This window comes from Misgurnus anguillicaudatus, chromosome 5, assembly GCF_027580225.2.
Source record: "Misgurnus anguillicaudatus chromosome 5, ASM2758022v2, whole genome shotgun sequence".
Taxonomy (NCBI): domain Eukaryota; kingdom Metazoa; phylum Chordata; class Actinopteri; order Cypriniformes; family Cobitidae; genus Misgurnus; species Misgurnus anguillicaudatus.
The window spans coordinates 15,067,436-15,094,317 of record NC_073341.2 but is presented as its reverse complement, the minus strand read 5'-3'; the positions used below and the strand labels follow the sequence as shown (position 1 = coordinate 15,094,317).

General features: G+C 38.1%; 2 protein-coding genes across 2 annotated transcripts in view; one reads left to right on the top strand and one right to left on the bottom strand.

The window, feature by feature from the left end:
- Positions 1-3,706, top strand: part of aebp1b (AE binding protein 1b) — a 28,891-nt gene extending 25,185 nt beyond the window's left edge. Inside the window, exon 22 of the mRNA XM_055167203.2 lies at positions 2,727-3,706. Within this exon, the coding sequence (XP_055023178.2) occupies positions 2,727-3,286 (560 nt within the window). The 3' untranslated portion in view covers positions 3,287-3,706. The remainder of the gene's footprint in view (positions 1-2,726) is intronic.
- A 1,735-nt stretch (positions 3,707-5,441) lies between these two features.
- Positions 5,442-26,882, bottom strand: part of cacna1fa (calcium channel, voltage-dependent, L type, alpha 1F subunit a) — a 30,208-nt gene continuing 8,767 nt past the window's right edge. The window contains exons 17-48 of the mRNA XM_073867614.1: positions 26,708-26,780; positions 26,536-26,599; positions 26,344-26,401; positions 26,165-26,264; positions 25,926-26,055; positions 24,910-24,969; positions 24,433-24,539; positions 24,269-24,356; positions 23,827-23,934; positions 22,940-22,992; positions 22,686-22,832; positions 21,848-22,049; positions 21,237-21,395; positions 20,992-21,102; positions 20,801-20,884; positions 20,640-20,660; positions 18,199-18,330; positions 18,047-18,112; positions 17,881-17,972; positions 17,615-17,774; positions 17,260-17,387; positions 16,491-16,587; positions 15,183-15,285; positions 14,954-15,055; positions 14,208-14,332; positions 13,981-14,091; positions 12,915-13,204; positions 8,412-8,735; positions 8,008-8,306; positions 7,712-7,824; positions 7,270-7,587; positions 5,442-6,924 (exon numbers count right to left, since the gene is read on the bottom strand). Of these exons, the coding sequence (XP_073723715.1) occupies positions 6,715-6,924; positions 7,270-7,587; positions 7,712-7,824; positions 8,008-8,306; positions 8,412-8,735; positions 12,915-13,204; positions 13,981-14,091; positions 14,208-14,332; positions 14,954-15,055; positions 15,183-15,285; positions 16,491-16,587; positions 17,260-17,387; positions 17,615-17,774; positions 17,881-17,972; positions 18,047-18,112; positions 18,199-18,330; positions 20,640-20,660; positions 20,801-20,884; positions 20,992-21,102; positions 21,237-21,395; positions 21,848-22,049; positions 22,686-22,832; positions 22,940-22,992; positions 23,827-23,934; positions 24,269-24,356; positions 24,433-24,539; positions 24,910-24,969; positions 25,926-26,055; positions 26,165-26,264; positions 26,344-26,401; positions 26,536-26,599; positions 26,708-26,780 (4,235 nt within the window). The 3' untranslated portion in view covers positions 5,442-6,714. The remainder of the gene's footprint in view (positions 6,925-7,269; positions 7,588-7,711; positions 7,825-8,007; positions 8,307-8,411; positions 8,736-12,914; positions 13,205-13,980; positions 14,092-14,207; positions 14,333-14,953; positions 15,056-15,182; positions 15,286-16,490; positions 16,588-17,259; positions 17,388-17,614; positions 17,775-17,880; positions 17,973-18,046; positions 18,113-18,198; positions 18,331-20,639; positions 20,661-20,800; positions 20,885-20,991; positions 21,103-21,236; positions 21,396-21,847; positions 22,050-22,685; positions 22,833-22,939; positions 22,993-23,826; positions 23,935-24,268; positions 24,357-24,432; positions 24,540-24,909; positions 24,970-25,925; positions 26,056-26,164; positions 26,265-26,343; positions 26,402-26,535; positions 26,600-26,707; positions 26,781-26,882) is intronic.

Here is a 26,882-nt window from a genome sequence, read left to right as displayed (position 1 = left end):
GACTATACTCTCATTCTGGCGTAATAATCAAGGACTTTGCTGCTGTACATGGCTGCAGGAGGCGCAATGATATAAAACATATTTTGATATAATAGCATTTTAACAGTGTTGAATAAAGTTGAAAGTTGATTAAATATTAAAATGAGTTTCCCATGGTCATGTTGACCAGTAATTAATAAGTTAATAATGTTCCTTAATGAAAACTCCAATGGAATGCACAAAAATAAAATAATAATATATAAGTAAGAAATAATTGATGACGGACCGTTGAATTATTAGAAAAATAATGCACACCCGAGGTGGTGATGTGCCGCGATGTGACACAGTGATGTGACACGGTGTGCATTATTTTTTAATAATAAACGGCCCGGAGTGAATTATTCCGCTTATACGACAGTTACCACACCTTAAAACCTCGATCACATGATATATTTAAAGGGATTCGTCCGTTTTTTTGTTTTTAAATCGCTATTCTGAGTAGGACTATTTCTTCTGCTCTCATCCAACGGCTCTTTTGCTTGTTCCAAAATGTCATTTTAAAGCTGGCAATGGAGGCTTGAGCCATTATCAGTGGCGGTTCTACACGGAGGCCAAGGGTGGCCCGTGCCTCTGTAGACATGTCACTGGCCACCCCTGTGGCCACCCCGTGCTGACCAAATAAAAAAGTATACATTTATTTTGATTTTACACGCGAGCGCCAAAAGCGGAACTAATGCGACGCATAACGTTCTAGACTACACTGGCAAATTAGAGCGACGCACCCAATCACTGCACTTTTGCTGGCTGCGGGTGCTGCTCGGCGAGTGTGTCTCAATTTGTTCCCAATTTCCCGATGTTGTGAATGTGTATGCAGGTTCGGGCACTGGGAAGGACTCTAGCTCACCTGACATTGTGACACTGTTCACTTATTCTCCTGTGACGTGGCTGCGCGTTGTGATCATTCACAGCTGTAAGGGGCCAGTTACACCAAAAGCGTTTATGGCAGTTGCAGGCGCCTTTATTGAATGATATTCTATGGGCAGGGTGCGTTTGCGGGCTGTTTATGCGCGCCGAGCGCCTTGCGGTTTTTTGCCGCCTGCCGCGCACGCGCCTTACGTTGTGGTGAGGGAAGTTTACAGTTGCTTTGAAGAACCGGACTCCACTCGCTCACTCTCTCCTGCGTGTTTGTGCACCTCTCACCCTCAAACAAGGTCAGAGCAAGCGTCATCTTTTTAAAGTTTCTGCTAATATGACAGTTAACAGCAAAAGAGCGCTCACGCTTCAATATTTGATTGACAAGACAGCTGACTCGGTGGTTGCTTAGCAATAAGAAAAGCCGCGTCGCACTGCTCTTTTTTAAAAAAGGCAGTGCGTCGCGCCTTGCGTTTGCAAGCGTTTAAAGCGCTTTTGGTGTGACTGGCCCCTACTCATCAACAACCGGAAAAACCAACATCTCGCTAACTTTTTACAGTTTACACATTGTAAAAAGCGCTGTAATTATGCTCTTACATATACGTGCATAAAATTGGAGGAATATTATTAAATGTTACATATAAAAATCTTTACAATTTAAAATAAATATTATTTTAAATATTGAGTAGATTGTGGTCCCTAACTGTCTAGCAATGTGTGTTTATATTTAAACTAAAACAAACGTTTGTCTTTATAAAAGTTTGCATTTCATAAAGTTTATTGAGTAGGCTCGCGTGATTTTCGGTTGGAGGGCTTTAGAAAAGGTCATGTGATTTCCAGTAAGGGAACATAGGGACCATCGATGCTCACTGGTTTTTGCGTTGCATGGAATTTTTAGGTAACTAACGTTTGGCATAATGGCAGACTACCTAACCACAGTGCCCTGACTACTGAACAAGGGAGCTGATGAGACCCCAGCTCCTCTTTTGCACCTGCACTCACTCTTGTATTAAATAAATATGTATATGATTGTAAAGTAAAATAAAGTTTAAGGGGTGATTTCCCATACAGGGATTAGACTAGTCCTAGACTAAAATAAATGTAAGAGCTGTCCAACCTCAAAAAAACTAGCAATGCCATATCTTAAAATACATCAGTGTCCTTTGTTTTGCTTAAAAATGCACACAAGTAATGTTTTTAGTAAGGCATGTTTGTTAACTAGTTATGTTTCCTAATTAAACTAAGGCATAGTCCTGGCTTAAACTAATTCCTGTAACCACCCCTATAATCTTTAAATATCATTTCTTGCCATTTTTTAATGTGCCCCTCTGGTAAAACACTGGCCCCTCCTTGGCCCCCCTAGTGACATTTGTCTAGAACCGCCACTGGCCATTATTAGCATTTATGCAGTTATTAATGATGGTATTAGAAAGAGAGCGAGATCAACAGAGACACAGAGAGAGAGAGAAAGAAAAAAGAAAGAGAGAGAGCAAGAGAAAAGGTGAGAGAGAGAGAGGGGGAGCGAAAGAGAGATCGTGGGAAAGAGGCTACCTTTGTGCGTATCTAAAAGTGCTGCTATTGCCTCGGAAAATGGTCTGTCATGTTGTTTTTGTTAGTCCGTTATTACAATTAACTATGCAAAGTGATAGCTGCGAAGAGACCTGCCTGGAACTACATTTGCCGTGCATTTCCCAGAAAATAATTGCACACCTCGGAACGTTCATCAGCCAATCAGATTCATGCATTCAACGGACTCGTAGTATAAAAGTGTGTATATATTCATAAAAAATTTAATAGAATATAAAATCACCAAAAAGTTTTTCTTCTACTCTTAGGTGAATCTGGTGACTACTGGCGACTTCTGAACCCTGGCGAGTATCGTGTGACGGCCAGAGCTGATGGTTATTCTTCCTCCACCCGACTGTGTGTGGTAGGGTACGACCCAGGTGCGACCTTGTGCAACTTTGAGCTTAGCAAGTCAAACTGGGACCGCATCAAGCAAATAATGGCTCTCCACGGCAACAGACCCATCCGGTTGCTAAGCAACGGCAACAGGGGTGGAGGAAGATACGGCAGTAATTCTGAATTCAGCAATCGAATTCCTCTCGGTAACGGCGTCGACCCACAGAGGGCGCGTCTCCGGCGGTTACGGCTGCAGAGACTCCGTCGTCTACGGCAACAGAGGCTGCTGGCTGCTCAAACGACGCCGCCGCCGCCCACCACCACGACGACCATGATGACCACGACCACAGTTCTGCCTACCACGGAGAGTACAACGCCCTGGTATGACTGGCCCATTGATGAAATCTTTGAAAAGAGCACAACTCCACCAGAAGAGATTGACCTGACAGATGCACTGGAATACAACTACACTTACCAGATAGACGATTATTAAAACCAAAAATTTAATCCAATGATTGAAGGCCTTTGTAGCCACGATTTCAACTCTACAGTAGGTCGCATAGCATACAGTGACTGTGAATAGATGTGTAAAGAGTTGGTACATACAGAACCAGAGAATTGTGGGAACTCGACACTAAACTGGAATAGGCACTTTTAAGGAGATTTTTATTTCAAAACATGAAAGTAGATCCTGTTATTCAATATTGTGAAAGCATTCGAAGGTTACAGCATATAATAGCTTTTCAAAGCCTTACTGTAGTGAGAATCACTCTATACTATGCTACTAAAAGTAACAAAGACTTCACATACGACCATCTGTACCACATTCGCTGAATGAAAACGAGAATGTATGTTACAAAAGAAGAGACTTTGTTAACACTCCTTTATCACAAATAAACAACCCATTTGTTAAGACTGCAGGGTCTGCTTTTTCTCAGGTTCAGTGGCGTGAAGTAAAAGACACTCGGTCTCAATTAATAAAGTCTTGTTTACATATTCACACTGTTGCTTTTCTAGACCCTCAATGCTTCAACTTATTGAAAGACAAAGCAGTCAAAACAACAGACATAAAAAAAATGTATTACACCTTGTTTTAATATTAGTACCATTTCAGCAGGTATAATTATACAGCTTGAGTTTTAAATATGACCTATTATGCAAAACTACTAATAGTAATCATTCATACAGTAAACGCTAGGGTGTATATTCATTATTTTAAACATTATTCCCACACCTTAGTTAACTTCAAATTCAAGGACCTTTCAAGGACTTTCCAGATCCAATACCCTCAAATTCAAGGACTAAATGTGGAGACACATTTCAAGTGAGAGCAAGGTTACATTGTGTTACCTTTTAAGATACATTGTTACAGTTCCCTTTCGAGGGAACTCGTGCTTCATCACTGCAATGACACTTTGGGGCGCCTCCAGGGGTAAGTGCGTCTGAATGTGTATATCAAATTCAACCAATGGTGAGGCTTAACGACAAAGACAGGGTGACGCGGGAGCCAGGAAGTATATCGCTATCTGAAATATTGCCAAAGACGGCGTTACATGGACGTAGGAAGTATGGCAAGGGAGACGCAGCGTCTTGTTCCCTTCTCAGGGAACAACAGTTACATACATAACCCGAGACGTGTTCATGTGTCAAACACAACTATGCAAAAAAGCATTTTGGTATGAATCAACATTCACATATAGAAGATATAAGCATTTAAAGTGAACAGTTTAGCACGTGTGCTTAAAGTCTGGATTTTTTATGATATTATCCTACACTACACAGGGAATAATATGGATTTTTTCACAGAAAACTTCTTCAGAAAACTTAAATTCAAGCACTTTTAATGGCCTGTATCTATGTATTTATATTTTTAAAAACTTTCCAGGACCTTGAATTTTTTTTACCCAAATTTACAAACTTTCAAGGATTTCAAGGACCCGTGGAAACCTATAGTTTTATAACGCATATTTTTATAAGACTGTATTGCTATTAGTAAGCAATGGTTCTCAACTGGGGATCGGGCACTTTTAGCAAACTTCCAAAAAAAAAAAACTATTTATAAAAAGCTATTTACTACTATTTAACATGTTATATTAAAATACTTGTAATCAAATATTAAAATGCTGAGAACCTAAGCAACTTAAGCCTAACCAAAATTTAGCACACAACATGTAGAAAAAGCATTGTCATTTTTTTGATGACGTATTTTTGTAAGCCAAACCCAGAAGTTAGCGGGACATGGTTCCTTCACTAAAAAGCCCATTCAATTCTCATAGACGTTTGGATTATCGCAAAAAATAAGCTGTGATTAACAAAAAAACTGACACTTACACGTTTTGCCAAACAAGTTAGTCTTTTTATGATTTTTGAAGTCAAATTTGGCTTTTATTTCTAGTAAACAAATATACACTTCAAAATTCATAAAATTTGTATTCATCTGTAAAGATTAACTTGTTGGACAAAACATGTGTCATAAACTTTTGGATTATTGCAAAAATAAGCTCTGTGTTTAACAAAAGTCTATAGGAAAAATTAATGGCGCTGCCCCGCTAACTTCCAGGGGTTGGCCAATAAAAATATGTTACCCTGTGGCACTCTATAGTGGTATGTGTACACTGAAAAAAAATACTCAGAAACCAGCATTAAATTTGCTTTTGACAACAATAAATTTAGTGCTTCATGTACACAGTTTGCCTTGTGGGAAAGGAGCAATATAAATTGCAAGTATACAAAAAACAGAAAAGAATCCATTCACACAGAAGTACACACTTTTCACTCATCTTACCTTGTCTCTCTTTGTGTGCTAACTGGCTGAAGGGAACTTATACTAAGTTACTCTCAACAGATGTACTGTAAATCCAAATTTAGCACCAAAGATCTCACACAAAGCCAGAAAACCCAGTATCATACAGATCACCTTAAAATGTACACTGTCAGAAAAATGTTTAAAATGGTTGAAATGTTTTTTGTCACTGGGGTGATACCCTAAGGTTTCTTTTGGTAGTTTTACAGGCATGCAAAACATAATGTGGGTACATTACTATACCTTAAAGGTGCAGTGTGCAATTTTTAGAAGGATCTCTTGACAAAAATGCTAAATAATATATAAAACTATATTGTCAGGGGTGTATAAAGACCTTTCATATTGAACCGCTATGTGTTTATACCCTTAGAATGAGACGTTTTATCTACATACACAGAGGGTTCCCTTACATGGAAGTCGCCATTTTGTGCCGCCATGTTTCTACAGAAGCCCTTAACGGACAAACCTTTTTTACTAAGTTGTCTCAGACGATGACATGTTTGTCCAGTGTCGGCTACCGTAGCTTCTTTATGCGTTTCAGAAGCGAGGGGTGAGCAGTGAACTCAGCTGTTGGTTGCAATTCGCAACCTCACCACTATATGCCGCAAACATTTACCCACTGCACCTTTAAAGACATATTTTGTACCTTTAAAATTACAGTTAAATGTTTTGTACCCATAATATTTAAATGTAACAAATTGGTCCTTTAAGGTAAAAAATTGGTCCTTAGGGTAATATTGTACCCCTCCCCACAAAATATTATAGAAGTATTGTGATAAATGATAAAGAAAATATTTTGATGAATGATGGTAAGCACACAGTTGACATTACATCGGGGGAAAAAAACAGATTTTTGGGTGAACTATCTGTTTAAGGGTACCACCCCAGTAACAAAAAAGGCTAAATTTTCTGACAGTGTAATGTAAATACAGGTCAATGTACTCATCACATGTTCCTTGAAGAATTGTAAAATATACAGCAGATGTGACAATAAAACAATGACCTAATGAACTGTACAGTATATGAAGAGGTGATTGAACAATATAGTCAGAGCAAATACACTTTTATTAAGTTTTATAACATTTTAGGATTTGCCCAAGCCAACAAATCAAAAGTCATTAGTATGATATAACGCAGTTCATCTCATCAGACAGATCCTCTTCGAAACGTCTGAACGGCTGTCCCGTCTTTCCTCGACTCAGCAGGTCAGTTGCAGCGTTTTCCATTTCATCAATGGTCATGTGACAGGCATCGGCGATTTCTCGTTTCGCAAAGTCAACAAATTTGGGGTCTTTGGCATAGAGACCCAAACCTTCAGATATAAGGATCTAAGAGGTAAATAAAGTAACACATTATTAAAGACACTGTCATTTTTTTAAATTCAATAAAAATGTATATTTTATTCAATACTGTATTCACTGTTAATATTTTTGTTTACACTTTACAATAATAATTTCGTTTGTTAACATAAACTTGTAATGAACAATAGCGGCCTGTCAAGTTTGATTTCAATCATCTTTGACATGACCATACTCAGTCAATATTAAAGATATCAAGGCTATATTTTCACACATTACATTATTTTACTTTATATTATGATTTTATATTATACTTTACATTATGATTTAATATATAATTTATTATTTAATGCACTATTCATAATTCATATTTACCGACTCCACGAGGCTGTCTGCACTTCCTTTCTCTGAGTATCCACTGCTGTGTTGGCTGGGCACTCTGAGTGTGTTGTACGCCCGAGGCTGCTGAGCCACGCCTCCCGGTCCACCCGCAAGCCAGCCAGGACGGGCCGATGCCGGCAAGGTGGCGCTTCCATTGGCGTCACCCCACACAGTCTGAGTGCCGCCCGCCTCATCCACCAGAATAAGGGGGGCGTAAAGGAGACGACCCCGTCTGGCCTGATTGTTCGCCCAGGAGGCTGAAGACACCTCAGATGAAATGCTGCTTCGCCGTGAGTCGTAACTGCTGTGTGTCTGTGGGAGCAACAGTTCTGGCGTTTAAACTTTAGTCTCTTTTGCTGAACTATTTATTATTAGCCACGATTTGTATTTTTTATGTTAATAGTCAATTATTGTAAAAATCTGATAGGTCAGCTACCTGTGTGCGTGCTCTGCAGGGTGGGGAGTTTTGGTGGTAGGTGCCTGGGATGGGGAGATCCTCATTACTGCCCTGCCTCCTTAAACACTGTATGTTAAAACTTGGTCTTCGGCCTGAGATGAATGGAGGGAAAACAATTTGTTGAAGTAGATGTCATGAATCCAGTGTCAGTTATTCGTTCTGTTAATGTTTTCACAATTGTATTTTATTATCTACAAAATAATTTCAGTCAATAAGACAATCATACTTTGACTGACAGTGTTTGTAACTAGTAAGAGAGGATTCGGTGAATGTACCTGAGGGGGTTTTGGGAAGCATACGTCGCCGTGCTGCAAAGCCATTACTGCTGTATCCATTACCATTATATCCATTAGCACTGTAACCATCAATGCTGTAGCCGTTGCTTGAGCAACGGTTGCCATTATCAGTCCCATTAACACGGTAACCATTGTAACCATTGCCAGGGTAACCGTTTCCATTATATCCACCAGCATCTTGGTAATTGTTGATGTTATTTATCTGTACTGGAGACACACTTTCCCTGGTGCCATTGAGGGCTGCAGTTGGTGCTGGAGGGACCTCTGGATGCCACTGTCTGCTCAACAAAAACATAGTTATAAATACTCTCACCTCTTTCCTCTATCTTAACAAGTCAAAACTCATCTGTCAATCACTGCTTTTGACTGACAGCTCTTCTCACCTATCATGTGATGCAACACTTTGAGTGTCCTCCTTGCAGGTACTGCTTTCCTGTGCAGGATGTGGTGTCTCTAAACCTGCTCCTACTCCTGTGGCTCCTCTTCCTGCTGTGACTCCTCCTCCAGCTGTGACTCCTCCTCCAGCTGTGACTTCTACTCCTGCTGTGACTCCTCCTCCTGCTGTGACTCCTCCTCCAGCAGTGACTTCTACTCCTGCTGTGACTCCTCCTCCCGTGGCCCCTCCTCCTCCTGGGACTTCTCCATTTTGCATCCCTCCATCCGGAGATGGAGGAGGAATATAGTTACTAGCTTTGGCTGTCCCATTCCTAAATAGTAGATAATACATGGAGATGCAGTGAGAGTAAATGAGTATTTAATGAGAAATACAACGATAAGTCCTTAATCCTGGAATTTGAAAACTAAAGCTTTTTTGAAATTTAAAAAAATAACATCATCTGCATTTTTAAAGGATTACTCCACATTTATAAAAAAATCCTGATAATTTACTCACCCCCATGTCATCCAAGATGTTTGTCTCAACCGAGGCATAAGGGTCTTATCTAACGAAACAATCGTCATTTTCGCCAAAAAAGTACTTTTTAACCACAACTTCGACCTTACGTAGTATGCAATCACATCGAAAGGTCACACGTTACATGTGAAATACACACTTGTGGACCATTTTAAACAATAAACTGACACAAAGACATAAATTAGTATCATTTTTCATTCAAAAACTTCAGAACGGTCCTCTTTTTTCACTGGAGCGGTAGTTTTGCATTCGTCATGCTTGAATTTTCGATGTGATCACGTAATACGTAAGGTCATGCTGGTGTATCACAAGGCTAATGCAAGAAGAAAAGTTGTGGTTAAATACATATTTTGTATTTTTTTGTTTGGCAAAAATGAATCGTTTTGCTAGATAAGACCCTTATTATGCTAGATAAGGCTCATTATAGTTGTACGTATGTCCTATGGCGTAGCTGCGACGGCGTAGGATATGTGTCGGGTTTCATATATACATATGTTCATATAAACACACATGCAGATTGATGGTAGACAGTATCCTCGCGTTAACCACAGTAGCAGCGTGACTGTCAATGAAAAAGCAGCTTGGCAAGTTTAACCCACAAGTGAAGAAGAAACAGCAACTTGTTGTGTATGATTTCAGATGACCAGCTGTGATGGAAGTAAATAAACAGCTACTTTTATTGCAGTTTCAGCTAAATCACTCCTCAATCACAGTGCTTGCGGTCCACGTATAACTGATGCGCTGTTAAAATTTTGTCGAGGTGTAGTCAGGCTACGCAGAGGCCACAGATAACCTATGGCGTTGACCTAACGCACGACTATAAATTGCAGGGAGCTACACTGCGACCAAATTGGTCGCATATGCGACCTTTTGAACTGCCGTTGCGACCCTAATTTTTAATGGGTCGCAAATGTGCTACCTAATGTTTTAGACAATATGCTATGATTTACTATGAGCATTTATTAAAACATAAATGTGGATTTTAAGAATACGTTTTATAACGTGCTCTGAGCCATCAACACGTTGGCTTCATTTTGCGTGAAAGCACGTCGTGTCTCTCCCTATCAGTGTGCGTTTGCGTGCTCAGCTGTTTCTCAATGAATTGGGTGCGACGCGACGCAAGCGCAGTGTCTTCCATGTTTCTGAACTTGAGCAGCAGAGGTCTTTCTTCACTGAGGACGCGGGACCCGTATGGTTCTGGGTTTATATTTTAAATGGTCTGTCGGGTCCGGTTAGGTCCTAGTTTAATTACTTTGGGTCCCAAGTCTGATTAATATTGAGTTTATAACCCGATTCGATCGGAAAACGGCCATGAGCGCTACCGCGCTAAAGCTCGATTGAAGTTTAGCGTGCCTTCGGTTTCTATGGCGATGGTTCTTGTTACGACCACGCGCTGCGTTTTCTTTCTCACATGTTTTTAATAATCTTATTATTAATAAACCATATATTTTCTAAAACCATATCCATATTAAGTTTGCACAGATTGTAGCAAAAAAGCAGTGCTAATGTCAAGCCCATTGCACTAAACGAGCAAAGCAATGTAAAGTTTGTCACCGGGACAGTAAGTAGATTTGAAAATAAAATAAGTGGAATAATATTATTGAAATAATAAGTGGATTAAGCTTTTTAAATCGGCAAGAGAGAAATAGAAAGATAGAGCAGAAGCAGTAAAAGGGCCTATTTAATAGAAATTATTACCATTATAACATCAGTCATAACATCAGTCACATTTATAATCTATAGACCTGCACTGTCTATTAATATACTATACATAGTATTGTATATAATTGAGTTTGATAAAAGGGGTCTAATTGCTTCATATATCAGTGCAAAAACAGTAAGTGTTTTCGTGGTGCATTGACAAACAGTGTCAACTTTGTTAATGGCAAAGAAAGTTTGGAGTGTTTAGATTAATGAAATATAATGTGAAATTAATATTAATTTTCAATAAATCAAAGTATTGTGTTGTGTCACAAATTATTAGTTCTTCGTCATATGTATAGTAGACCATTATTTGTCAGTGCGTAATGATTGCCCTTTTTACCGGTTACCACCACCAAGTAAATTTCAGATCTGTGGGAAACACTGACTGCAACGTTTAAGAAAACAAGGCAGCATGTGGTTTAAAAGATGGCAAGTAAAATAAAAAGCATATCTGTATGCAATACAGTTTCATTATTGTTCATTATTATCCAGAGCGCCTTAATATAACTTGAAAAAAATATGTGCGACCAAATCATATTTTGCGCCAGTAACTGAAAAAGTTGGTAGCGCAAATGCCACCAGTGGAAAAGGTTAGTGTAGTTCCCTGAATTGGACTTTACACCTCAATCGGGATCATTCAGAGCCCTTTGAAGCTGCACTGACACTGTAAACCGTTGAGGTCCAAAAAAGTCTATTAAATTGGGAAAAATCCTGGAATGTTTTACTCAAAAAACTTAATTTCTTCTCGATTGAACCCAGAAAGACGTAAACACCTTGGATGACATGGGATGAGTAAATTGTCTAAAATTTTTTCATGAAAGTGGAGTACTCCTTTAATGCATACTACAGTAAACCAAAGTGATTAAGCTCCACAAATATATTACAGATGTTAAAAACTAGAGCCATTTTAAAAGTGTATCATAAGAAACCATAAAAATGACACCAGCGGCTTAAAACTGCCTGAAGATAAAATGTTACACATGAGCAGTAAAGCATATAAAAATTTTGACGTGTCATCTAAAAACCTATTCACAACACACCACAAATAAAGACTTTAAATCAAATAGCTTTTCCACTGTGTGTGGATTTGAATGGGGATTACAGTAAGTTTGAGAACTTACTGTGTATAAAGTAAGTGTAATACAGTAAGTTTTAATTGTAAATTTAAAAATATATATATTTTATTTATATTTGTGACCCTGGAGCACAAACCAGTCATGGGTATATTGTAGCACTAGCCAACAATACATTGTATGGGTCAAATATTTCTATGCCAAAAATCATCAGGATATTAAGTAAAGATATTTAGTAAATTCCCTACCATAAATATATAAAAAATGTATTTATCATCAGTAAAATGTGTTGCTAAGGACTTCATATGGGCAACTTTAAAGGCGATTTTCTTCATATATATTTTTTTATTTTCAAATAGTTGTATCTTTCTTGTATCTTGCCAAATATTGTCCTATCCTAACAAACCATACATAAATACATTTTTATTCAACTCTCTGATGTAAACATCTCAACAACAAAAAATTGTGGTCCAGGGTCACATTTGTCTGGGTTGTACCTTACCTCAAAGTAAGTAAAATCTCTCTTTGTTGCATGAAAACAAAGAATAACGGAAGGTCCATTTGATCTGTTCTGTACGGATCCCCTAAGGGGACATGAAGCAAAAAAATAAATAAAATTATGTGCACACGCGAAACTAAACTTTAAAAAAAAAATCTGCACATGAAGGTTTTGCGTGAGCACATGAAACTAAACTTTAGATTTTTATTACTCCAATGTCACCTTAGGGGCTCGGTACGGTAGTACGGTTCATAGTTTTGATGAAGAATCATAAGATATGATTCATATGACTTTGCTAATTCAGTCTTGGTGTGAATAGGTCATAAGATGTCACCTGTTTGATATATTCAACAAATCTTTATATTACACTAGAAAGCATGAGATCTAAACAGTGGACTTCAAGCTTGCCAAGCATTGCAGGCTAAACCTGACTAATAATGTCCAGATAGAGATGTTTGCAGTATTTTAAATGTCACTGATAACCAAGTAGTTGAGGCATAAAAAGCTCTTAAAGCTGCAATGTGAACTGCTAACTATAACAAATCTACAAAAAAAAAAAGAAATAAAATGATGCTTTCTTGGTCTAAATTTACGATTAATAACTCAAAGCACCAGATTCCAAGCCGATTCTAATGTTGCACGCTAGCGTCTAATGTTACCAGATTCTGTTTGTATCGTATTTTTGTGTACTCCTTGCCTTGGTTTGGTATTCAGTATCCACAATGTGTTGAGTTTTTTGTGACTGGATGCCCACCTTTTGGGCAGGGGAGATAACCTCTGAGGCTGTTCAACTATCACACCATTGTGCGACAATGCTGAGCCCGGGCGGGAATCCACCAGAGCCTCCTCCAGCATAAAGTTCCCGCTGGATATTTTATGAGAAAGCTCAATGCTCACTGTGGTCTCATCCAGATTGGGGGGCAGAGGGGTGCATCTGGGCGTGGACGTGGCTGATGTGGGAGGAGCATCGCTAAAAACGCTGTCACTCTGTGGTTGTCAGGGGAAACTGAATTAAATGTAGTTACAATGAAGCATAGATATGTACACTAGATGTCGGCTTGGCTACGGCAGTTCATTGGACCGAATGCGTCAAATAGAGCCGCCATCTTGAAACAGGGGAACCCCGCATCAGTGTCATTGTAGGCAATGGTGTAATGAAAATAAAATCACCATAAATCGTCATGAATGCGATTTTCTTGGTTTTCTTTTGGTTCGTTTCAACAGTCAGACATGTATTTAGCATTGAGTCCAGAAAAAAATTAAGTTTTGATATTATGAAAATCGACTTTTTCTAACTATAATGCATAGTGTTAGTAGGCCTAACATCCATACGCAGCACAAAAGTTTGGCAACGTCTATTAATTCGAAGTACAGGCGGAGATAGCAGCATTACCTAGCTACTTCCTATGACAAGACCCCTGTTCCAAGATGGCGGCGGTTTTGACGCATGCTTAGAACCCCAGGGCGACATCTAGTGTATATATCTATGACAATGAAGTACTAATAATATTATCATCACCATAACATTACCGTGGAAACCCAGCTAAAGTTTTTTTGTGTGATTTACTTTTATCTAAATATAATCAGATTTTAATATAAAAAACATTGTTTGAAAATATTCTGTGATTAAATTTTATGTAAATCCAACTTTCATGCTCCCAATCTCAAACACTTGAGTCTGGATTTCACGGACAGGGTCACATTGATTTCACTATTGATTTTCACTAGTCTTGATCTATTGGACAGACGTTAGGACTTCTCACCCTAAAGAACTCTTCATCCTCCATCATGTCCCCCTCCAGACCCTCCTCCTCCTCCATTGCCATGGCCAATCGCATCTCTGGGGCCAAATCCTGTAGTGTACGTAGCCCAGCCTGAACCAAACAAGACGAGGAGCTGTGATTCGGCATTGCTTACTGTTCAGTGCAAAGACCTTCACCTTCACCGAAGAAACAATGAAATACTGAAAACTCATTTCATAAGTCTTCACCTGGAGAGAGGCTGACTTGTCTTTGCCCTTCTTCTTCCTCTCTTTCTCCTTTCGCTTACGAAACTTTTTAAAGTAGTCTTGAATCAGGAAACTGGCATAAAACTTCCCAGCAGTCACCTCGTTCCCTGAAACACAGAGAGGCCCAAACCGATCCATACAAAAAGAAAATGGGACAAGGGTAAAGTTATCCTGCCGAGTGATCTTTTCCTGTATTAAAGGAACAGTATGTAAGAAATTAATATCAATTAATCATAAAATGACCCTGATATGTCACTAGACATTAAGAAATCATTTTCATTTCAAATACTTTTATCACTGACAACAGTGGTCTGGCCAGAATATTGTCATTTAAAAAGTGGAGATACAGCCCTCAACTGATGTTCATGTTGTCATGTTGTGTATTGGCCACCAGTTTTGTGATTGCAATACCAGTTTTGGCCACAATCCTACATACTGTTCCTTTAAACACAGAATATTCTTTAACCCATTGTTTCTCAAACTTTTCACCATTGGACCACCCACGAATAAAATTCACAAGTTTAATATTTAAATTAAACAAAACATTAAATAATAAAATGTAGTGCTGGTTGGTAGCTATATTTTCTGAGGTTTAATTGCACAGAATTTAAGATAAATTAATGTATTTTATAAAATGGCCCCTCTGGCACCATCTTGCACCCCCCACCCAGTGTGAGAACCACTGCTTTAAGCCTGTGTTTTAATTTTGTGTCCTGTTGTTTCTGTACCTGCGGGGGGAGGTAACACTTCATCTAGAAGTTTGGGTTTCGTCCGCTTCCAGATCTTTTTAATAATGGCTCGGAGCTCCTCATTCTGCTTGTCCATGGGTCCTGTGATGAACAAACGTTTTGATTAACTGCTAAATTTATGAGCTTTCAATGTTTAATGTAGATAAATTCTAAATAAGAGTCTGTATGTCCATGTGTATGTGTGTGTACAGTGTGTGTATGCAATAACCATCGGTTTTAATCTTGAGTGAAGTTCTGACGAGAGCAAACAATGTGGCATTGAAGGTCACGGTACCGTCCTGATGAAGAGGCACATTCATAGACACCAACCTCTGCAGATGACAAAAAGAGACTAAATGAAAGGGCTAGAAATTAAATAGTTGTGAAATGTGATAAGCAGCCTAATAAGCGTTGCGTGTTCTGAGCACCCACCGGCAGAAAAAGAAATCAGCACGTACAGTATGAATGAGTTTATAGTTGCTTCATGTGTTCGCCCTATTATGGCCCACTCCTGATGTACAGTACTTACTATTGATGAAGAAACTAAATGTTCTTGCATAGTTTAACAGTTAGGGTTAGACCAAGGGGCAACCTTCCGATCTCTCTGATGAAGCCAATATGGAAGTGATTTAAACAGCAATTCATCGACTTGGCGCTTGAGGCTGGCTCCAAAAGGGAGTCAATTCCCATAGACCTCCAAGTTAAATGCCAAACTTTACAGTAGAAAACAATATATTTACAACTTGGTACAAAAAGTGTTTTTGGTCTATATAGCTAATTCTGCCCTTTAAGACAACTGTGAGAGGGGTGAATTTTTTTGTAACTCATCCGTTTAAATTATATTAAGCCTTAAAGTTCTGCATAATTAAGGGCGTGGCCACATGAGTGAGGGTTGAACAGCCACTGCCATCACTAGAGTCGAGCTAGGCGGGCGTGGTTTCAGCAACCAGCCACCTCAGCTTCTCCAATGTCCCGCCTCTTTACCCATTCAGTTTTCCACGAGTGATTCGCGGTGACACACGGCCAAGATGGTGACGGCAGGCAACGCCTACTTTAAAGGCGCTTTAAAGCAAATCTGTGTGACGTTACTTTATGTTGATGTTTGAACTGTTTTCAAACAAATGGAGCGTAGCTAACTCCTCCCCCTCCCTTCCGTGCTTTCATGAATGCGCCCAATCCCCACCCTTAAATCCTTCTTGTCGTTTATTGGCTGGAACACTTTGTTATCGTTTCTGGTGGTAGGTTTGGCCACTTTGTTTTTATTGCAGTTTGTGGAGCCTAGGCTGTCTACAGAGATCGCGTTTTTTCAAAGTTTGATCAGCGGACAGGCAGCAAGCAGATAGTGAGGAGATGTTTGCTGTATGTAACAAAAATGTTTATGGTCTAAAACGCGTACATTCGCTTAGAGCACATTTAAGCTTCAAAAACAATCTTCACAAACCAATGGGTGATCATATTTTTTTACAGTCTATGTGGGTTAGACATTTCTTCATATACCCAAAAATAATAGTGATGCATAACTAGTGATTACACTTACCCTACAGGCTACCCGATGAGGACAGAGCTTTCCAAAGCCGAGCGGAGGCTGAATTCTGCGCAACATGGTGACCACATCCAAATGTTTAATCTTTCCCCTGCCAAGAAATATACTATTTGTGACCCTGGACCACAAAACCAGTCATAAGTCACAAAGGTATATTTGTAGCAATACATAATACACTGTATGGGTCAAAATTATCGCCAAAAATCATCAGGATATTAAGTAAAGATCATGATTCAGAAGGTTTTTTGTAAATTTCCTATTGTAAATATATCAAAACTTTATTTTTGTGAATGGATGTAGTTGCTAAGAACTTCATTTGAACAACTTTAAAGAGGATTTTCTCAATATTTAGATTTTTTTAAATCCTCATTTTTCAGATTTTCAAATAGTTGTATCTCGGCCAAATATTGTCCTATCCTAACAAACGTATTTATTTCATTTTCAGAAGAAAATTACCCTCTTGACTGGTTATGTTGTCCAGGGGCACATTTATTAACCTGATTTTCTCATTTAAAATCCCTGCTTACAATTTGTATGGTTTTGGACTTTGCAAAAAGTACACCTTTGCACCTAAAGAGTGCATATTAGTACATCAAAGGGAACACATTGGTACCAAATGTATGCATATCTGTACATACTAGGACCTTTTTAAAAGGCACTGCCCAGTGACAGCTTAGAATATTTATACACATGTTTAAATAATCACAATAATGAGGACTACATACAGAATATGACTGTCATACTAAGCTTGATGTGTGCTTACGTGGCCTCCGGGTCATAATCTGACCAGACTCTTTTGAACTCATCCAGGTGATGCGTGCCAAGCACAGTCCAGTCTCTGGTCAGATACTCAAAGTTATCCATGATGACAGCAATGAACAAGTTAATGATCTGTCACACAGATTCAATCAATTAATAGATCAAAACTCTTAGAGAGAGACTAGAAAAACAACTGAGAGGATAATTTTTGAAAAATTTGCTATTAAGAAAGAATCAGTTAGTATATATATATATATATATATATATATATATATATATATATATATATATATATATATATATATATATATATATATATATATATATATATATATATATATATATGCTGTATCTCTAACCAGAAAAGCACAGAGCGCAAAGAAACTGATGAAATAGAGGTAAGTCAGGTTGCTGCCACAGCTGTACTCTTCTCCCGGTTCAATATCAGACTCTGGGTCGCACCGGCGACCCGGCAGTGCCGCCAACATGATCTCCTGCCATTGCTCCCCTGTTGCGCATCTTGGTTTGACAAACGTGAAAATAAAAATAAAAACATTTATTTATTTATTCACCAACCAACCAGAGACAAACATCATTATATGATCTGATGCTGGTGTACACCGACCTGAAGAGCAGCAGTACAGCCATGAAAAACGTTTGGAAATTGTTATTCCGATTGAGCTCTGTGTTGTCATCTATCGCTATCTTTCCAAATGTCTGGAAAAAAACAACAAAGACCTGGGTTTAAAATGTTTTTCAATTCCAACAAAAAAACAATATAACAAACGCACCTGCATCCCAATCACACCATAGATGAAGAAGATCATAGCAATGAGCAGGCCGACATATGGCAAAGCCTGAGAGCAGCCAGACAGACAGGAAGATGTCAAAAAATTGATACAGAAAGTTTGTTCTTCTGAAACTTTGGCGACTTTTTCCATACCTGAAGAGATTTGATGAACGTCCAAAGTAGGGTTCGAATCCCCTCACCTTTACTGAGCAGCTTCACAAGACGCATAACTCGAAAAAGACGGAAAAATGTGATGGACACTTTGGCACCCTCTCCTTCTTTTCCCTTGAAAGTGTGGAGATAAACAGACCAAACATAAATGTGACCCTGGTCATAAGTTGCACGGGTTTATTTGTAGCCAACAATACATTGGATGGGTCAAAATCATTGATTTTTAATGCCCAAAATCTTTATAATATGTAGATATCATGTTTCATGATGATATTTTGTATATTTCCTAAATGTAAAAAATGTATTTATTATTAGTAATATGTGTTAGGACTTCATTTGGACAACTAGCGATTTTCTCAATATTTTGATTTCTTTGCACCCTCATTTATTTATTTTTCTCATGTATTTTTTCAGCTTTCAGATGAAAATTGACCCTTATGAGTGGGTTTTGTGGTTTAGGGTCACAAATGTAAACAGTAAAAAAAACGTTAAAAAAATAACACTATCATCTACAGCGGGGAAAATAAGTATTTGACACATCAGCATTTTTATCAGTAAGGGGATTTCTAAGTGGGTTATTGACACAAAATTTCCACCAGATGTAGCCATCAAGCCAAATATTAAATTCATACAAAGAAATCAGAACATTTAAGTATACAACTTAAGTCATAATAAATAAGGTGAAATGACACAGTGAATAAGTATTGAACACATGAAGAGAACAAGATGCAAAATGGCAAAGAAAGCCGAGAGATCAGCTGAAATCTGTCAGTATTGAGAGAGAAACCCTGCCCCCTATCAGTACTAATTGATATCAGCTGCTTTAGTCCTAATTGATTACCTATAAAGGCTTCTCATTACCCAGGAGGTTCACTGGAAAGACTTCATGATGGAGAGTTCTTTAAGAGCCAAGAACCACTTGGGCAGAACTTTAGGAAGCCCTTGCATCAGCAGGTACTGTTGTTTCAAAGAAAACTATATGCAATGCATTGAACCGCCATGGCATCCATGCATGCTCACCATGCAAGACTCTATTGCTAAACAAAAAGCATGTTAAGGCTCGGTTAAAGTTTGCGAAATAGCATTTGGAGAAGCCTGTGGATTATTGGGAGACTATAGTATGGTCAGATGAAAGCAAAATTGAACTTTTTGGCAGTCATTCTACACACCATGTTTTGAGAAAAAAATGGCACTGCCCACCACCCCAAGAACACCATACCAACAGTTAAGTTTGGGGGTGAAAGCATCATGGTTTGGGGTTGCTTTTCAGCAAGGGGTACTGGCAGACTTCATATTATTGAAAGCAGGATGAATGGAGAAATGTACTGGGACATTCTGGATAGATCTGCTGCCGTCTACCAGAAAGCTGAAAATGAAAAGAGGGTGGACATTTCAGCAAGACAATGATCCCAAACACAAGGCCAAGGAAACAATGAACTGGTCAGTCAATCCCCTGACCGTAATTCCATAGAAAATCCATGGAGGGAATTGAAGATTAAAGTTCATAAAAGAGGTCGAAGGAACCTTCAAGATTTAAAGACCATTTGTGCGGAAGAATGGGCCAGAATCACTCCTGAGCAATGCAAACGACTGGTCTCTCCATACAAGCGGCATCTAGAACAGTGTTTCCCAATCCTGGTCCTCAGGCACCCCCTCCCAGAAAGTTTTAGATGTCTCCTTATTTAAAACACCCGATTCGACTCACCAGCCTTCATTCCAAAATGGTAAACATGTGTCCCTAACAAGCTGATGAGTTAAATCAGGTATGTTAAATAAGGAGACATCTAAAACTTTCTGGGAGGGGGTGCCCGAGGACCAGGGTTGGCAAACACTGATCTAGAAGCTATTATCAGCAACAAAGGCTTTTCTACAAAGTATTAAATAAAGTCTGTACAATACTTATTCCCTGTGTCATCTCACTCCATCTATTATGACTCAACTTGTATACTTAAATGTTCTGATTTCTTTGTATGAATTCAATATTTGGCTTGATGGCTACATCTGGTGGAAATTTTGTGTCAATAGCCCACTTAGAAATACCCTTACTGATAAAAATGCTGACGTGTCAAATACTTATTTTTCTCGCTGTATGTCGTTTAGCTTTTCTAGCTGTAACCTCTTGTGGTTTTGGTAAACTGCAGTTTTTGTTAGCTCATTGGAAAATGTGTCTGAACTTGTACTGTAAATTCCCTTCAAAAAATGCTGTGTTTATTTTTAAGACATGGTTGGTTAAGTTAATTTAAACCAGCTGGTGTGTTTGTCCATATTTTCCCCAACGATGGGTTGAAAACAACCAAGCATTTTTGGAGTGAAAAGGATTTTAAAGCTGCATTTTTGAGATATAACCTCTCTAGCAACATAAAATATAATGGTAATCATCGCAGCCTTATTTTAGGGATTGAAAATTTTCTTTATCTTCTTACCTCACCATGTCCTCCTCCACCCTGAAAGGGCGTCAATTGCACACAGAGAAATAAAAATTCAGGCAGATGTGAGATAAGATTGATGTTATACTGTAAGTAGATTGATCGTGTGTATTAGATGTAACAAGCATGAAAATGTCTTACAGATTAAAGTTACTTACACTGAACTCTGCGATCATGATGTCCACCAAACTTCCCACAACTATTAATGCATCAAAAGAGTTCCAGGCATCTATAAAATAGTGCTGTGCAAAGGAAAGAACAGAGAGAGAGATGTAAAGAAAACCATTTGAAAAGCATAGAGATCTAAAGCAGAGTAAAATGTGAACAGAAAGTGTGCAACAGTTCTCACGTAAGGTCTCAAAGCGAGAAGTTTGATGATCATCTCAACAGTGAAGAGTGTGGTGAAGATCATGTTCAAGATGTCCATCACAAAGTTAAAGAGCTTTGACTGCTCATAATGCTGTAGGGTCACAGAAACACATTACTGTACGTGAGAATAGTTCAAATTAGATTTTTAGGTGAGCTGTTCCTTTAAGGCTAGGAATGCATCACTTGACCTGTTCAGCAGCTTATACTGTACATGTTAGTGTTTACCTGTACAGCCAATGTGAGCGTGTTTAGCAGAATGAGAACAAACATGATGTACTCGAACTGAGATGAATTGACGATCTTCCAGAATTTTAGCTGTGAGGGGTTTTTGGGTATGTAAATCTTTATTGGTTGAGCTTTCAATGCATAATACACACACTGCCTCTGTGAGCAGAGAAAGAGAGAGAGAGAGAGAGAGAGAGAGAGAGAGAGAGAGGGAAAAATAAAACATTGCTGAGTATGTTTTACTTATTAAATAATTTATTTATGTAATACTGGAAATGTCAATGTGCAATATGATACATGGTCACTTTACTAAAATGTCACTTTATTCAGACTGCTTAATGTCAATATCACTCTGTGTATTATGTGTAAAAGTGTACATGTACAGTCTTATAGGCAAGTTTATTGTCTGTGGCTATATGTTTTGAACACCAATCAGGAGCAGCGCTCCTAATTTCATTGTATGGCGAAAAAAATGCAATGACAATAAAGGCATTCAATTCAATTGAATTTTGTGAAACAATGGAATTGAAGTGACGTAATAATACTGACACTTATGATCATCTAGTAAAATTCATCACATGTTGAGAAAATACATATTAAGATGACCTTACCTGGTTTTTGTTTAATTCACAGTTTTTGAACTCAGCCTCTCCTTGTTCACGAAAGGTGATGATGACAAAACCCACGAAGATATTCATCATAAAGAAAGCGATGATGATGATGTAGATGATGAAGAATATGGAAATCTCTACACGGTAGTTGTAGATGGGCCCTCTGTTCTCAGCATTAGCATCAATGGCTTTGTACAAGAGCCTGTGAAATACAAAACAAAAAAGTTTGCACTAGCTAGGCTATTTAATAAAAAGGTTTAATTTGCAGTCCTCATTATGATATATGTAAATAACATTGGGGAAAAAATTAAATATGTAAATATGAGAAATTGTAGCCTGTAGAGGTTGAAGAAATGCCTGTTTCTTGTTATTTCAAGATATGCACATTTTTATATAAACTAAGTATATTAATTTTCGTCTCTTTACATTTGCTATTTTAGTTCTTAGTTGAATTTATTACATAAATTTGTGTCCCTGGGTTGTGTGATGATCTATTAAATGTCATACTGTACACTTCTCAGCATCAAAATGTCTGGTTGTTGCGTTTGGTTGCACTAATATAATGTACTAATATACATGTATCTGGCCACTTTATATTTGGTCATCTGCTAACGTCTTCTATTCACTCCACTATAGTACATGGATCTGGTAGCACGGATCTGGTAACTTTTTAAAACAACTTTCTCTGTCTGTGTGGCTTTACTGCCATACTTCCATTGCCAAACTGCGCGCGCATACGTTGCCACGTCATCATTGTATACAAACAAAAAAAGGGTCTATGTGCTCAATTTAAAGGGTAATGCTACTGTGCTACCCCAAAATGTTTTGTTGCACTCACTGTGGCCAGCCTTCAAAAGTAGAGACGGTGAAGAGAGCGAGCATTCCCATCAGCACGTTGTCAAAGTTAAAGTCACTGTTCTCCCAAACTCTCTCCCTTACCATTGGATGATTCATATCGCCATCTTTGAACACCACAAATGTTCCTCTGAAACAATCGCACACACACATACACTACAGTAAAGTACAGGTCTCAAAACAGATAAGTGAGGGGGTGTCATTTTCAATCCATGAGATGCCAGTTAAACATCATACTTGCACTCATCAGGTGTGTGTTTCGCCTCATCTGTGCATCTGTAAAACCGGCCCTGCAAAAACAAAAGATGGCAACATGTGACTCCTTGCTCTGGCTTTACTCATTAAAGTGACTGGGATGTTTGGATGTGAGTGTTTGAAATCATCCTGAAACCTTAAGTGAGAAAAATGTTGAGCAGGATTGGGAATTTGACTGTGTGAGCGATTTGCTGAAGTCTGTGATCTTTATCATAAACATTTTGATATAACATGTGAAGTTTGGCGACTAAATTTTCCAAAAATTTACTTTATATAAAGTTCAAGCCATTCAAAAAACTAATTCATGATAATATGGCATGTTGTTTTTGTATGAATGTATGGCTAATTACAAATGGCTACATGGTTTAAACATCAGAAAAAGAAGGGAAGTTAACATATTTTGAATTTATGATGCCAGTTTTCTTTTCCGTAGCTCAGTAGGCTTTATGCCCAGCTGCACTACTTCCTGAATGCCAGCTCATTGTTTCCTGTCTGCCATTATTGGACAAACTGATTAATCCAGGTGTGTCTAATTATTGTTGTTGTGACTACTGAGGTCAGGCACACCAGGATTAATCAGTTTGTCCAATAATGGCAGACAGGAAACAAGGAGCTGGCTAAAGTTCAGGAAGTAGTGCAGCTGGGCATAAAGCCTATTGGTAGATCATTGCGTTAGCAGCACAAGAGGTCATGGGTTGGATCCCAACACACATATTGATAAAATGTCTACCTTGTAATGCACTTTAAGTTGCTAAATAAAAAGTATCACCCAAATGCATAAAAATATAGTACAATAAGGCCAGGAACATATATTATGGAAGCAAAATTAAAATGAACACTGAGACTCACAAATATGAGACTGATATTACCTTAAAAAGCTGCACACCAATACAGGCGAACATGAACTGCAGAAGAGTGGTGACAATGAGGATGTTGCCGATAGTGCGGATGGCCACAAACACACACTGAATCACGCTCTGAAGACACAAATAAACAACACTTAATGAAGGATTTAAACATTCAACTAGAGATAATAAATATAATAGCTGACAGTTCACCCATATATGAAAAAAAACTATCCTTATTTACTGCTCATTATGTTAAGATTGACTGAAGATTATTCAAAATTTCCCAATTTGGTGTTCCACTTAAATAAATGACAACCTATGGGCTTTGGTGGATATGCCGTTGCTTATGTGTTTAGTCGACAATAGTAATATTAATTGGGCCTGTTATTTTTATCGTAATATCACAACTTCTGAGAAGTGGTTATAGAAGGCAAGGTAAGCAGAGAAATGCATTATGGGATACCTTGAGTCCTTTAGCCCTGTTGATGGCTCGAAGAGGTCTGAGTACCCGTAGCACTCTCAGAATCTTCACCACAGAAATGGCACTCGAACTAAATAATAGATAGCAAATAATAATCAATAAATGACGAATTAATAAACAAATGGAGTGATGAGATGGATACTCACTGCAAGAAGAAAGATGTTAGAGACACACTGACAACCAGAAGGTCCAGAAGGTTGAAGGCGTTCCTGCAGAAGGAACCTTGATGAAGGAAAGCTCCATACACCGTCATCTGAACAAGACACAGTCACATGAAAATAAATGTTTAATGTTACATCACATGTGTAAACTCATTCCATTTGATTAGTTTAACCAACCCACTGTCAAAGCACACAACCACATAAACTCTCAGAAAAAGGTACAAAAGTTGTCACTGAGACGGTACCTTTTAAAAAGGTCCTAATATGTTCCATTTTGGTACATATATGTACCTTTGAGGTGCACCTTTTAGGTACAAAAGTGTACTTTTTGAAAAGGTACCGCTCCAGTGACAACTTTGTACCTTCTTGTACCTTTTTATATGAGAGTGTAGGTCTGAAGATGAAGTCAATATGATGAGAAGATGGAAACTTCTAATGTGTGCAGAAAGAACAGTGGTTTACCTTTAACATGATCTCAATAGTGAAGACAGTGGTGAAGACATAGTCAGCATAGCCCAGCATCTGTCATAGGAGAGCCAGAGAGAAAGAGTTTCTGATACCTGGCTGAATCCCATCTCATGTTTTACCATAAGATTAAAAAGAAACTATATTTTGCATAAGAAAATGATGATTTTTTTGCAATTTTTGCATTTGTGAGAATTACCCTAATTCTCAGTACCCTTTGTAATGTGAAAAATCGTATTATTCTCATTGCTGTATTGTAATAAACCATGTGATATAACATGTAATAAAATAACATGTACTGTAATGTAACATAGTGTACTTGTTTTACAAAAGGGGATGCTTAAATAATGTCACCATACTGCAATAAATCATAATCATCTTTTATGCAAAATATAATTTCTCAAATTGATCTTTTGATTAGTTCTCTTTTTATCACCTCTCAAATATGGGCATATTCGCTATATAAGACCCTTTTGCCTCATTTGAGATCACTTAAAGCCCTTTGAAGCTTTGAATTGCATTGAAACTGCAATTTTAAAGTGCACTGAAACTGTAAACTGTTTGGGTCCAATAAATCCTGGAATATCCTGGAATAATTTCTCAATTGATTTATTCTCGAAATTAAAAAGACATAAACAAAGACATGGGGGTGCGTACATTATCTGGATTTTTGTTTTATGAAAGTGAAGTATTCTGTCACAACACTATAGGGTGGTTTCCCGAACAGGGATTAGCTTAAACCAGGACTAGGTCTTAGTTTAATTAGGAAATATAACTAGTTTCAACAAAAATGCCTTACTTAGAACATTACTTGCACTGCATTTTGAGGAAAAACAACGGCATTGATGTATTTTATGATATGGCAGTACAAGTTGTTTTCAGTTTGGACAGCTCTTACCTGTACATTTATTTTAGTCTAGTACTAGTCCGGGAAACCACCCCAATAAGATCTGCACACACACTGGACCTCTAGTCTAGATTTACTCCTCTACTCTAGAGGTTCATAAACTTACAACATTCCTGACAGAATGAGTTTTGATTGGATCTTCAGTAGCCAGTGAAAAACTACTAAATATGATGAAGATGAGGATGAAGTTGGTGAAGTAAGGATGATGAATGAGATTGTGGCAGGCAACTCTGAGACTAAGTGAACATGGAGAAGGTCAATTAAAAAGAAATCTTATTATTAACGACCATTATTTGTAGCACTTCTACGAACTAGCTAACTAACGTTTAATGACATTAAAGGTACCAGTTTTTCTTCCCAAGGATAAAAAAGGAACTTCCGTCAGGAATAGGAACAATCTTCTCTTTAGGTTGAAAACTTTCGACTTTCATAGGTGTGCCTATACCTTTAAGAACATGAAAAATGTAACTTAATAATTTCATGTATCAGTGTGAATAGAAATGATCAGGCTGGACAGAAGTTACCTTCAAGCCCTTCAATTGCTCTTAACTCTTCATGCTCCTCCCAGTCATCCCCCTCATTCTGAATAAATTAGGAAGAAGAAAGAAATACGAAAAACACAATGAAATCTAAAAAAGTAGTCAAGACATTAGATAGAGAGAGAGAGAGAGAGAGAGAGAGAGAGAGCGAGAGACAGAGAGAGAGTGTGTTCCTACTCCTGCATAATCTTCCTCTCGTTCATCATCATCTTCCCATTCCTCCTCCTCTTCTTTTTTCTCTCTATAAAACAGAACATCTAGACTGAGATCTTAACTCATAATAACACAGATGTGCACATTCTGCGTCTATTTATTGCATATACTGTATGTGAGCTGGGATGTGGCCTACTCTTTTTTCTTTTTGCCACCATCTCCGGCTAAGTTATCCACAGCGATAGCCAAGAAGACATTTAGCAAGATGTCTGGATGTCAGAGTTAAGTTTTAGATGGGACTCAAAATATAAGAGGAGCAATTTGATCAATTGTACACATTGTTAACAGATAGCATACACGCTTCGATTCAT